Raw genomic sequence first — 13,314 nt, 5'->3', positions numbered from 1 at the left:
TAATAATTTAATAATAAAATTTATTATAATTAAACTTTATAGCCGTTTTATTATTAATAGTAACTTTAGAAATCTATAGGGCTTATATCTCGTAACTTTCGTTCTCTCGCACGTATAGTATAATTAAATAGCTTCTTTAACGTCGTTCTTAATCCTTAGCTAGTTAAAGTACTATTTAATTTTTTTTATAGTCTTAGCGATATCTATATATCCTCCGAGCTTCGATACGTAAATCTTTATTACTAATGCTATCCTATTATTTAGCCTTACGTACGCTCGATTCCTATATTATAGTCTTCCTTAACTATCTTTCTAGATACTTTATAACTTTAGCTCTTTCTATTAGTATTACTTTATAATATTATTACTTAACTTCCTTTAATACTTATTAGAAATAGCCTTTTTATAATATATTACGTAATACTTTATTTACGGCTATAGTAAATACTTAAAAGTATTATCCGGCGCTTCTTTAAGTAATGGTAGTAACTCTTTAGATATATCTTTATAGTAGTCGGCTCGCCGGCTAAGTACGTTTGCTTTAGCGTTCTCCGAGCCTTTTTTATAATTAATTTAGAAATTAAATTTTAAAAGAAACTTTAACTATTATATTTACTATACGTTAAGGACCTTTATAGTAGTAAAGTACCGTAGGTTCTTATAATCTATATAGACCTATATTTTATACTTAGTACCGTTAAAGTATAGCCTCTATTCCTTAAACGCTTTAATAATAGCGAATAGCTTCTTATTATAAATTAAGTAGTTTTAATATACTTTCTCGAGCTTTTTCGAAAAGAAAGTTACCGGATATAGCTTACCGTTATTATTTTACTACTTTAATTATCTACCGATCATATAGTTTAATATATTTACTTTAACCTTAAATAGTCGACTAGAGTTTAATAATTTAAATATTAAGTCCTTTAAAATAGTTTTTTTTAGTTTTTAGAAAGCCTACTCCTTTTTTTATCCCTACCGGAACTTTACGTCCTTTTTAATTAAGTAGTTAAGTAGTTTCGCGATATTTGCGTAGCCTCGGATAAATATCCGATAGAAGTTTATAAACTTTAAAAATTCTTTAACGTATATTTATAATTATAGTATAGGTTAGTCTTTAATTACCGTAATTTTCCTTAGTTTTATATATACCTTACCTAGCGATATTAAATATCTTAGGTATACTGTTTTTTATATATAAAACTCGTTTTTTTCCTTATTAATTAAAAGTCTAGCTCCGTATAACGCGTTAAATATCTTTCGTACGTATTATTTATACTTTTCTAAAGTATATAAATAAATAAGAATGTCGTCGAGATAGTATATTATTGTTTTATTAAGGTACTTCCGTATCGTATAATTAATAAAAGATTAAAACGTTATAGGTATATTAGTTAGCTTAAATAATATTACGAGATACTTAAAATAATTATAAAGTATACGAAATATTATTTTTTATTTATTTCCTTTTTTAATTTATATATAGGCGTACCTAATAAATATATTTAAATATATAAAGTATCGCGCCTTTATTAATTAATTCCGTAACCTAAATATTAACGGTAGCGGATAATTGTTTTTTACCGTTTCGTTATTTAATTAGTAATAATCTATATATAGTCGTAAGCTACCGTCCTTCTTTAGTACGAAAAATACGGAATATCCTACTAGCGATATAAACTCCTTAATATACTTTCTTTTTAGATTTTTATTTAAATATTTTTATAGTTCCTTACTTTACTTATCGTTAGTATAATAAACTTTAAATAGCTATAGCTTAACTCCTTTTTTTAATTTAATCTTATAGTCCTACGGTCCTTACTTTAGAAGCCCCTTTAAGTACTTAACCGTAAAGGCTAAATATCCTTAATATTCCACCGGTATTACCTTTTTCTTACCTTTCTTTACGTTATTATAATAGGCGTACTTATTAACCTCCGATATTTTTACTAATATTATTAACTTTATTTCTTCGATTTTACCGTCTATATCGATAAAATATATTATTATTTCCTATATTTTTTATAGTAGTACCGTAGAGGGTATTTATTTTATACTTTACTCCGTACGTACTTTTAATTTTCTATCGTTAATTAAATACTTTTAAGGCTTTTTTAGTCGTAAATAATTACTATCCCTCTAATCGATATTTAAATTATAGTTTTTATATTATAGTTATTTTAGGATTATATCCTTCGAGGATCCTATATTTATAATATTAAATATAATTAATATTATTTTTTTTTCGATTATAATATTTAGGGGTAGTGTTTTCCTATAGACCTTTTACGTAGGAAATGGTCTTTATATAACGATCTATTCCTTCTTTTTCTTTTATAGTATACGGGCCTAATATACGAACTATAGTAAAATTAAGTTCGTTTCTATACTACTATTTATTAATACTACTATTTAGAAATTCCTTTATTATATAATAACCTAAAGGTATTTATTTTTTTTATTTCCTTTTTATATAGTAGCGACTTTATTAACGAGCGCCGGGTTATTATTTTATACCTTTACTTTACGCTAATACTTTCGAAAATACTATTTATAGTCCGTTAAAGGTTAACGGTTCCCGCGAAGGGCCGCGAGTCGTTTCTTAAGCGGTTATATCGTTTAAAAACGTTTTTTTACTCCGGATTAATTAGTAATATAAAGTTTTTTAATTATACTTGCTTAGCTTCCTTTTATTTTCTGTCTTTAGTATTTACTTGTATTTACGTTCGATAGCGGTTTTTTTATTTAATTTTAAGCGTTTTAGCTTAATAATATTATTTAACTTTTTTTCGTAAATATATAGCGTAGTTTAGGTTTTAATATTATTTTAATACTACTTTTTCCTACGAGTATATACTATCGTCTATATTTTAACCGTTTATATATTTAATGTAATACCTTATATACTTTAGTGCGATTTATATTATTTAAAGGCTATTTTTTAATTTAATTAGGTTTTAAACCTTTTATAAAACGTAGTCGTTTAGGTCCTCCTATTAGGCTTTTTCTTACCGGGCTATAGTCCTTTTAACTAATTATAACTTACTTTCCTTACTTATTTTATATACCGGTTAATGGCCGTATAGCGACTTACTTTAGTAGTACTTTATATATCTATATATAATATACTAAAACTAAAGTATTTTCTAATATTCTAAATATTTAGAATAAAGCTATACCGTATCCTCTTTATAAGGTATATATTATATAGATATTAATATATTTTTTAATAACTTCGCGATCCCGATATTAGCGACTTTTTTACCTTTCTAATACTCTTTTTAACTTTTATATAAGAGTTTTATAGGCTATAATATATCCTATAAAATAATAATTCCGTACTTATTATATTATTTCTTTAATATCGTTTATTTAGTAGGTCCTAGCGCGAGACCCTCGTTTTTAATAACCTCTGTAATAACTTCTATAATAATTTATACTATTTAATTTTATAAGGCCTATATTTAAAGATTTCCTTCCTTATATTTTGCCTTTAGCCTTTTTAGTACTTCCTTTACTTCCTAGAACTTTATATTTTTTTATTCGGTATATTAATTAGAGTTTTCTTCGGAGTTTACCGCTTTACTTTATTAATACTTAATAGTTACTACCTTTATAACTTTTAATCCCTTCGATATAATAGTTAATACGATTTCCTTTTTCTATCCGAGCCGTTTAGGTGCCCTATAGTCTTTCTTAAAGTATTTTACTTTACCGTAATTAAAATATTTAAGGTTATTTCTACTTTAATTTTAACCTTACGGCCTTTATTACTATATAATATCGACGTCTATCGGTCCTAAATATATAATACTAAAGTAGTTAGTACTAAGGTATTTCCGCTTACGCTTATCGTTAGAGCGGTTACCGTTAAAGTATTTCCTATAGTTATTACCGTAACTTCCTTTACCGTTACTTTCTTTTTTTTTTATACGATACTCGAACTACCGATCGTCGATCCGTATAGCTATAATAATATACTTATCGATAATATCGGGCTTTATTTCCTTATATAATTTATCCTTTACTTTATCCTTAAGGCTATAATAAAAAAGCTATATTAACCTTTTATCGTTAATAGCGCTATATAGATTATTAATTTTAAATTAAGCCGCGTAGTTAATTGCCAAGCGCGTTTAATATAGACTTAAGAGTCTATCCTACGCGCGCTTTACCTTATTATATTCCCTAAATACCTCTTTAAGCTTAGCCTTAAAGGTATAATAGCTCTCGAAGTATTTTACGGTAATTTTCTTTTAATCCTCCGGTTCCTACTTATAATAGTCGTCGAGGATAGGCTCGAACTATACGAAAGCCCTATCTTTAAGCTTAATAGCCGCGAAAATTACTTTCGACTCTTCGTTAGTAAATTAGTTTAGGTACTAACGAAAATAGGTCTTAAGCTAGATTAAGAACCCTTTAAGCTTTACTTTTTTTCCTTTATAGCGTTTCGGTACCGGAAGCTTAATAATCGACTTAGACGTAGCCGAGATAGCGAAAATCTGCTCCCGGGTCTATTAAGCCTCGTCCTCGAGCTCTTTAAGACGCTTAATAACCTGCTCTGCGGTAAAGGGTATAGGTCTAGCGGAAGGTCCCTCGGCGCTTGGGCTAGGCGGGACGCCTTCTATCTAAACGTTTTTAGGTCCGGCTATAGTAGTAAAAAGACGTTTTTAACTTATCCGTAATAGAGTTAAAGTAAGTATATAACGTGTAACGAACCCCTATCTAGAACCTCTGAAAGGGATATCGGTTAAAGGCACTTTTAAATAATCTTAGTTCGGTATAGCTAAATAATATATAACAATAGCTTATCTTAATTATAATAGTCTAATACTAACGATTGTGACTTATATTGCATACTGCGGAACTGTCTATCTACGCCAGCCAGTTCCTCCGTATATATAGTCCTCGCGCCAAGCCTGGCACCGTTCTGGATCGATTGACTCGACCCTCGATCCTATCGATACTGTCACCTCTGGAGTTGGCTCTTCTGGATCGATCCTCGATCCCACTAATCCTGTCCTGATTGGTCCTTGCTTATGCATTAACGATTGGTCCGTGGTGCGCTCTCCGCCCCACTAGGTGTCAAGCCGTGACACCCGCCCATGTTGACTGACGTCTTGGCATTGCCCCCCTTTTTGCCCCTATTCTCACCACTCATGCTGTGACTAAGAAACGGGAACTCAAAAGATGACCAACAGGCCCTCAAAAGAGTACAGAGGTATTCGGAAGAGCTAACTAATTACGAAAGCCATTCTTAGAAACCTCAACCCGCAGTCTCCGTTTCCTTAGTTTGACAGCTACCGTTGGGCGTTCGACGAGATGCCGTCATTACCACAGTTCCGTGGTTCAGTCCTCTATGCGTGAAACATTTTTTCTAGTGTACCATGCAGTAAGATGGCGATCGGAGACATAGGTTGGCTATCATCTGAATGGTGAAGCTCGGGTGAAGCTGACTGGCTGGCTGGCTCGATACCTACCTGGTCGTTTCTTCTTTAATGTTGTTGAATTGTTGTTGCGGGAGTGAGGGTGATACAATGAAAGCAGTTTTGTATTGTATACCAATTTCTCTGACGTGCCTGTTCCTGCATATTTCCATACCTCCTGATCAGCATAGTTCAGGAATGCTGGACAGAAAGTCGGGCCGCAGCTCACCTGCTGAACAGTCGGCAAGATCTGCAGGGATGAAAAGTTGGAAGAGTGGAAAGTGATGTTGGTCACCGAATTCCACGGCATATTATACGGTCCGTTGGTCCACCCCTGAACCGATTCTCCATCGTGAGCTCGATGGCCCGGTAACCACGAGGGATATGGGATTCTGGATAGTGGCTGGTCGCTAGCTTGAGTGAGGTTGGCTGTATCGTGTACTCTGCGGTCGTGATGGCAACCATTCCGTACCCGTGATAAAATAGTCAGAGAATAAAACCCATACCTTCTTTCCTTCCCCCTCGTTGATGCAATTTTCCTCTCCTGTGTTGTCATCGGTCATCCTTTTCTCTTCCAGACCGAGCCCCGGGCTCTCACTCTTCACAATGAAGTCCCTCACTCTCCTTTCCCTCCTCTCCTCCCTCACCGGCGCCCACGCCGCCGTAGCCTCGGAAGCCAACACGGCAGAGGTCGCCGCCGACGCCATCGCCCTCAACACCTTCAAAGACGCCATCTGGTCGGCCGAATCCCTCCCCACCCCCCTCCAAGGACCAGGCTACAGACCCCTCATCCCTCCCTCGTACGAACGCTGCGCCGTCGACCCAAACGGGCCTCGCGACTTCACCTACCTCACCCCCAACGGCCTCGCCGTCACCCGCGACCGGCGCACCAGCCGCGCCATCGAGGAGACCGATCCCGACGACCAATTCCAAGGTCTCGTCTTCGAACCCCCCAACAACGTCTTCTCCCCCAGAGGCGTCTTTGACGTCCGCCTCCCCGGCCGGGGCGACAGACCATCCCGCTACCTCGCCATCTTCAAAAACGGGGAAGTAGGCTGGGTCCTCCGCAGCACAAACGGGCAGACCGCCCTCCGCGATGAACGGGGCCAGCCCTACGTCACCACAGTCTTCTCCGTCCAGTGCGACGGTCTTTCCACTGCGGGTGTGATCAACGGGCTAGAGTTTGAGTTTGCCGTCAAGGACGGCAAGCTTTACGCTCGGGGTATCCCCCCTACCAAGAAGCACTCCCACGTCTTTTCCAAGAGGCAGGAGAACGGTGGTGTCCAGGTTTCCGAGAGCAGCGGAGGTCGGCTGAGCATCACGGTGGGATTGTACGTCCTCCCACGACTCCCAGACGTCATCGCCGACCCCCCCGTCACCAAGACTTGCCCCAAAGGCGCAGACTACACCACCCACGACCCCGCCCCCCCGATGACGTCCAACGGATGCGGCCCGACAGATTGGTGGAGGTGGTATTTCGCGCCAAAGCTGCACGAGACGTTTGAAGATGCCTGCAACTGGGTGGATGTCTGCTGGAGTGAGTCTTTTTCACCCCTTTTCTCTTCCCTTGCCTCCCCCCCTCCCCTTTGTGTTCGAGATATTAACCCACCCACCCGACAGCCGACTGCACCCAAACCTTCACCACCTGCAACTCGGGCTTCGCCGCCCGCCTCCTCGACCGCTGCAACGAGCGCTTCCGCACCGAGTCCTCCCTCTCCTCCTGCCGCAACCTAGCCTCCGCCTACGTGGCCCACTACAGTATGGCCAACGCCGCCCTCACCTACGAGGGCGTCAAGGACAAGTACTGCGGCTGCCAGTGCGCCGATCCCGAGCAGCACCTCTGCGGTGACGTCTGCATCTACAAGAACGACCCCAACAACTGCGGTCGCTGCAATAAAGTAGTACGTCTTACCCCCTTCCCCTTCCCAATCCCCTTACCAACCCTATATAGTGCCCCTCCGGCTGCATAAACGGCGTCTGCGCCTCCACCTGCCAAAACCCCTGGTCCTGCAACACCCCAGGCGACCTCTGCTCCGCCGACGGCGCAACCCCCAACCCGGAAACCATCGACGACTACACCGACCTCTGCCTCTGCGCCGAGGCCGCCGAGTCGGCAGGCACCGTCTGCGCCTGGGCCGGCGACGTCTGCGGCGCAAAGGGCTGCGCCGTCAACTCCGACTGCGAGTACGGCTCCGCCTGCATCCTGCTGTCCTGCTGCCGCGGCACGCCCGGTGTCTGCATCAGCGTGAGGGACGACTACTGCAACAACCCTGCGCTGCCCAGGAACGGGCTGTTGAGGAGTCAGCCTGAGGGGAACAGGCTTTTTGAGGGTGCGTTCGCGAAAAAGGTTGTGGGTTGAGAGAAAAGAAGGGGAAGAAGCTATGGATGGGTAGGTAGGTAGGTAGGTAGTAAGTTAGTTAGTCTAGCACGTCAGCAAACATCTTTGTTTTCCTTCGGAGCAGGAAAATAAATCAACATTGTAACAATAACACGACTGACTCTCTATTCTATTCCAATCTCTCATAAAAATCTAAACATCGTTGCCATAACATCATGCCAGTCAGTCTATCCCAATCCTTCCTACCTATCATATCAAGTTATATCAATCTTTACCATCCCCTCCCTTGCCATGATACCCTTCGCAAAAAAAAAAAAAAAAAAAAAAAAAAACCCAAAGAAAATTCCTACCCGCAACCTTCTATAAAAACATATAGAACTCGGGTATCAAAAAGAGAATCATAACTTGTGTTTCATCAAATCATCCAAGAAAAGAAAAAAAAAAAAAGCCCTCCCTTACTCTCTCATGTGGTGACAGTTCCCCTCACACCTGATGCACCTAGGGTCCTCCCTCCCCTTACCGCCCCCCAAAAAAAAAAAAGAAAAATGACGCCATTACCCGCTGGCACATGACATTCCCCACAAACTGCCCTGTTGGTACAGAAAAAGTAGAACACGTAGAAAGCGGGTAGACCGTGTGCTCCCCATCGCGCAATCTTTGCATCTCCGCGGAAGTTTGAGGGGATCAAATAAAGGCAGTTTCCAGCTCTCTGACTGCATCGTCAAGCTGAAAATCTGCCAATATTGTGTGTTCCCAAATGGGAAGTCGTGGCGACTGCCACCTCTGCACCACCACCCTCCACTTCCTTCTTCCCCGTATGGCAGGAAATTCCCGTCTTGAACCCGAGCTCCCCCATATAAAGCAGAGCGCAACTCAAAAATCCACACACGAAACCCCCGTCTGACCTCTCCCCCCAGAGTTCAAAACCGTCAAGCAGGCTCAGTTCCCAACCGAAAAACTCCCATAACTCCCCTCCCCCTCCCCATCATCCTCACTGTCCATCTCCTCCCCCTCCTCCTCCCCAATATCACTCCTGGGACTCTGCATCCCCAAACAGAACCCCCCTCCCGGCCCCCCCCTCCCACCACCCCCAGCCATGCTGTTCAAACTCGCCGAACTCCCCCCCGCATGCCCCAAGGCAAACAAGCTGCTCCTCCTCACCTGATCCACCCCTCCTGACCCTCCAAACCCAACCTCACTCCCGCTCCGACTCAACAACGGCTTCTCCGGCAGCTTCTTCAACAACCCCGTGCTGATATCCAGCATCCCCATCGCAAACTCGGTCAACCCCTTGCTCGTCCCCTCCCCCGGCTTGCTTGACACGCTCAGCGTCCACCTGTACTCGCCCAGCCGCCGTCTATACCACTCCGCCTCCTCCCTCCCCGGGCTCGTCCCCCACAGCAGGCTCCCAAACGTCCCGATCAGCGCAAAGTTTGTCTTGGAGGCAAAGTACCAAAACGCCCTCAGGTGGGACGGAGTGAGCCGGTTGACAAAATCCATTGCGGAGATGAGTCTGGCCTTGGCGGCCGAGCGGCAAATGTGCTGGATGTAAGGGTCGATGGACGGCGTGTTGGGGTTGTTGTCCTCCGGAAGGGCGGACATGGACCTGATGATGCGGCGGTGGAGCGTGATCTCGGTTGCAAAGTAGGCCAGGTGCAGATAGCCGATCGGGGAGAACCTGCTCCCCGAAGAGGACGAGGGTGTGGTCTGAAAGGTCGAGTCCATCCTGACGAGAGCCGGGAGAGCGGAATACCACTCCTTGAGCTTGAGCTGGATGGGCTTGGCGAGGGACAAGACGAGCTGAGTGCCCTGCGGGCCGGCGTTGGCGATCTGAGAGGTTGCCTGCAAAGTGTAAAACGTGTCCAGGATTTCGGCCAGGATTTGGGAAAGCTGGACCATTTGCCTGAAAAGGACCCGACCCCTCTCAAGCTCGAGCCGTTCCTCGGCGTCGGTCTCGTCGCATTCAATGTCGGGAAAGTCGTTGGGGTTGAGCGGCTGGACGGCCCAGTTGGACGCAAAGATGTGGGAAGGTCGGCCGTGGACGAGGGCGCCCCATTTATCCTGGACACCAGAAGTCAATATCATACAAGTCATACACTACGAGAATGAAAAAAAAAATGAAAAAGAAGAAGAAAATGAAAGAAAAAAAAGACAAAAAAATGAATAAAAAAAGAAGAAGAAAAGAAGAAAATGAAAAAAGGAAGGAAGAAAAAGGAAAGTAAAAACACTAACCTGCAAATACAGAGCCCAAGCCAGCCTCTTCCTCAACCCCCTCTCCCAAGGCGGAATCTTCCAGTTCGTGCAATCCAAATGCAACCCCAGCTCCTGTCCCACCGCCACAAGCTGCGCAGTCGGCGCCCACTGATCCCCCTCCGGCCTCTGGCTCAACAGCAACCCCGCCTGTATCGTCGACAGCTTCGGCCTGTACATGGCATCCGCCAACGTGGTCCTCACCAACCTCTCCAGCTCCCTCACATTCGGCTTCGGCAACCCCGCTAGCTCCTCCTCGTGCTCCCACCAGTTGATGGCCAGGATGTACACGGCCGCCAGCAGCGGCGGCGAAAACTCGCGGTGGCTCCTCTCGTACTTTTCATAAAACACGCTCCGTTGAATGATGGGAAAGCCCGGGTGCACTACCCGAAAGTAGAGGTCGATCAGCCTCCTCCCGTGCGGCGCCACAATGTTCTCAATCTCGTCCGCGTCCTCGATGATGTGATCATACCCCGGCGTGTTGTTGTCCGGCAGCAACAAGAACGTGTCGTTGTCGCTCACCCTCCTCAACGTCCCCCTCGCGAGCAGACTCTCATCTTGCGGGTCGAATGATGACAGGTTGATGAGCGAGGGCTCAAAGTCAGTGGTGGGCCCAATGTACTGGCAGTACCGATCCGCCTGCAGCCCCAACGTGCGCTTGAGCAGCGTGGGCCCGCCAAAGTTGGCCATGTCTTCGATTAGGGAGCTGCTGGTAGTGGTGCACGAGACGCTGGGTTGCTGGTGGTGCTGGTTTTGCCGCCGACGCTGCGATCTGTTATCAGACCGTCCTGGGGAACTATTGACCAATCAACATGTCAGGTAAGTCCTGGTAGAGACACAAGATCTCGATGGCCTATCTTGGCCTTTGGTGGGGGTGGGCATAGATAGGTAAGAAGTAGAAAGAAACAGAAAGGAATGTGATGTAGAAGAAGAAAAGAAGAGGAAGAAGAAGAAGAGAGCCATTCACATAAAACGTGGCCCCCCACCCCTCCCATCCTGTCATCAGCAAAAAGAAAAAAAAAGAAATTTTTTTTTTAAAAAAAATTGTTCTGTCTCACCTCCTCTTACTCCTCCCTTCCTCCGCCCCATCCCCTCCATTCAACTTCCTCTTCCTCGCACCCAAAGGGCTGCTACTCCCACTGCTCTCCACCAACGAGCACTCGGTCCCAGTATACTGACAAGCCACGCAGTGCTCCTCGGTATCCTCACCCATAACGCACTCACTCCTCCTGTTCCGGCAAGCCTCACACGGCGGCGTGTTCAAGCTCAGCACCGACCCCGAATCAGGCGAGTTGAACCCGCTCCCGTAAGAGTCAAAGTTGTGGCCGTGGTGGTGCACACTGCCCTGTCGACTCGGTGGGAAGCGTGCCGTGGGGGGTTTTGGCGCGATAGCTATGGGGGCCGTCCTTGGGACGGCGATCGAGGTGGACATGGCTGCTTGTTAATAAGGGACGTCTATGTTCGGGAACTCCCGAATGTTCAAAAAAAAAAAAAAAGTAAGTCCGGGCAGCCCCCAAAATCAAAAACTGCGTGTTCCAACAGTTCCGAGGAAAAAAGACGGACGGGAGGGGGTGGTGGTATCGCAAGCCGTGTCTGGTTGGAATATGCACGAAAATGACCTCTCCTTCCGCTGTCAGCCTCTCAGAGAGATGGATGGACAAGAAGACAGTACTTTCCCCCGCGGAATATCCAGTCAATGACGGCGGCCCAGAGAAAAGACCACACTACTCACAACTCCACTTTCCTATCCTCAAATCCTTCAGCCCAGAAAAGGATGATCAGACGGTATGTCACCACCCCGCGTGGAGAACCAAACAGATCGATCGAGCTTTGACCGAATTCCTTAAGCCGAGAGAGAGAGAGAGAGAACAGGGTCCGCGCCTGTGGTCGTCACGAGATGGAATCACACACACGCCAACGAGGAAAACCGTTATGTCAGCAGTTTCTCAAAGAGGCAGGCTGGTAAAAGGTGTTGCTGGTTGGTGGTTGGGCCGAAGTCGATAACTGATAAGAGATGTGTAATGAACAACAGGGCCTTTGTAGATAAGGTTGCCTTGCCTTGCCTGCTGCTCGGTTTTGGCACAGTTATCGCAGGGGGGCTATAGGTACTCGGAAAGTTTCCCTATCTCTCTATCAAGAAAGAAGCACTTGGGTGGGTTGGTTGAGCTGTTGCCACTGCTGTTGATGACACAACACAGGGGCGTACCGTAAACACAGAGGGGGGGCGTGTTGATGACCGAAAATAGTCGTCCCGATGTAAGAAAAAAGCCGTTGAATATGTGAGCTTATCTCTCGCCAGTCGATTCCAAGGTTTTCCGTGTTCCCGTCCGTCCCTAGACGACGTTCACCTCGGTATGGGGGTGGTTGGTGGTGTAGTAGTACTTCCGTCCGTATGTATGCGGTGGTGAATGATGATGTCTCGGGAAAGATAAAGAAAGAAAGCACGGCCACCTAGCCCTGTAGATGAGGCAGGAATATCAGAGATGTGGTGTTGTCTTCAAATTGATGTGGGGGATAAGGATAAGAAAAGGGGGGGGGGGTAAGGGGAGGATCTAGGTGATGATCGAGACTAGGGCGAGATAAGCCAGGCTTATCTGCGTCATTTGCGTAGTCGTCGAAGAATGGTTCAAACGTACACACACGCGTGGGAATCCGTTTTGAAAGTGATGTGGGCAGGGGTCCCAGTTTGAACGTCGTAATTAATAAAACGTTGTGGTTTTCTCGTTGTTGTTGTTGTTATTGTTGTTGATTGTTGCTGTTTGTTTTTCCCGAGCTGGTGGTGATAGTAGTGATGGTGGTGGTGGTGGCTGCTTGTGACGTTGGAGTCTTCCCCACCGATGGAGAATGTAAGGAACAACGAACGGGCGGTCTGTTCTGGAGCCAGGCCAATGGGTAATAAGGAATGGCTCAGACAGCAGCAAGATGGAAGCTCGAGATGTCCCAGAATGTGTGAGGTAACGAAACGCAGAAAGTGGACTGTCAGAACTGGTGCCCAGACATTCAGAGACGATCAAGGCGGAATTAGCGATGGACCTCTGTGGACCAGGATCCGCTGCGGCGGTTCTTGGTGATGGAAACGTCATTCACTAACACCTACACTACAGCGTACGACGGGAAGAGCACCCACCCCCTCCTTTGAAGACTGGACTTCCCGTGAGATAGGTAGATGCCGCCTGTAATAGGTGGTAGATAGGTAGGTAGGTAGGGTGATAGTGTAGGTGTGTCCGTCACCCATCTATTCCCGTTTCTGTGCTCGCTTGTGCTTGTGTTCTCTGGCTGTTTGATGATATGCATGTCCAA

At 44.6% G+C, this 13,314-nt stretch overlaps 2 protein-coding genes across 2 annotated transcripts; one reads left to right on the top strand and one right to left on the bottom strand.

Moving 5' to 3' along the window:
* The first annotated feature begins 5,520 nt into the window (after positions 1 to 5,520).
* Positions 5,521 to 7,848, top strand: QC763_408067 (uncharacterized protein). The gene is made up of 3 exons (XM_062912441.1): positions 5,521 to 6,963; positions 7,047 to 7,327; positions 7,378 to 7,848. Exons 1-3 carry the CDS (start codon positions 5,955 to 5,957, stop codon positions 7,783 to 7,785), a joined length of 1,698 nt encoding a protein of 565 aa, XP_062765924.1. The 5' UTR covers positions 5,521 to 5,954; the 3' UTR covers positions 7,786 to 7,848.
* Positions 7,849 to 8,703: 855 nt separating this feature from the next.
* On the bottom strand, positions 8,704 to 11,446 carry DAL81_1 (Fungal specific transcription factor; the record flags this gene model as incomplete). The annotated part of the gene is made up of 3 exons (XM_062905935.1): positions 8,704 to 9,825; positions 9,997 to 10,810; positions 11,073 to 11,446. 3 exons carry the CDS (start codon positions 11,444 to 11,446, stop codon positions 8,704 to 8,706), a joined length of 2,310 nt encoding a protein of 769 aa, XP_062765923.1.
* Positions 11,447 to 13,314: the final 1,868 nt, after the last annotated feature.

This window comes from Podospora pseudopauciseta, chromosome 4 (genome assembly GCF_035222475.1).
Source record: "Podospora pseudopauciseta strain CBS 411.78 chromosome 4, whole genome shotgun sequence".
Lineage (NCBI taxonomy): Eukaryota > Fungi > Ascomycota > Sordariomycetes > Sordariales > Podosporaceae > Podospora > Podospora pseudopauciseta.
The sequence above is the reverse complement of the archived record's forward strand: the minus strand, read 5'-3'. Positions and strand labels throughout refer to the sequence as shown.

What these genes read in the sequence shown, in the direction of transcription:
- QC763_408067 (XM_062912441.1), top strand. Translation starts at nt 5,955, where the DNA reads ATGCAATTTTCCTCTCCTGTGTTGTCATCGGTCATCCTTTTCTCTTCC. An exon ending in CTGGGTGGATGTCTGCTGGA is followed by an intron (nt 6,964 to 7,046) that starts GTGAGTCTTTTT and finishes CCCACCCGACAG; the next exon opens with CCGACTGCACCCAAACCTTC. An exon ending in GCGGTCGCTGCAATAAAGTA is followed by an intron (nt 7,328 to 7,377) that starts GTACGTCTTACC and finishes AACCCTATATAG; the next exon opens with TGCCCCTCCGGCTGCATAAA.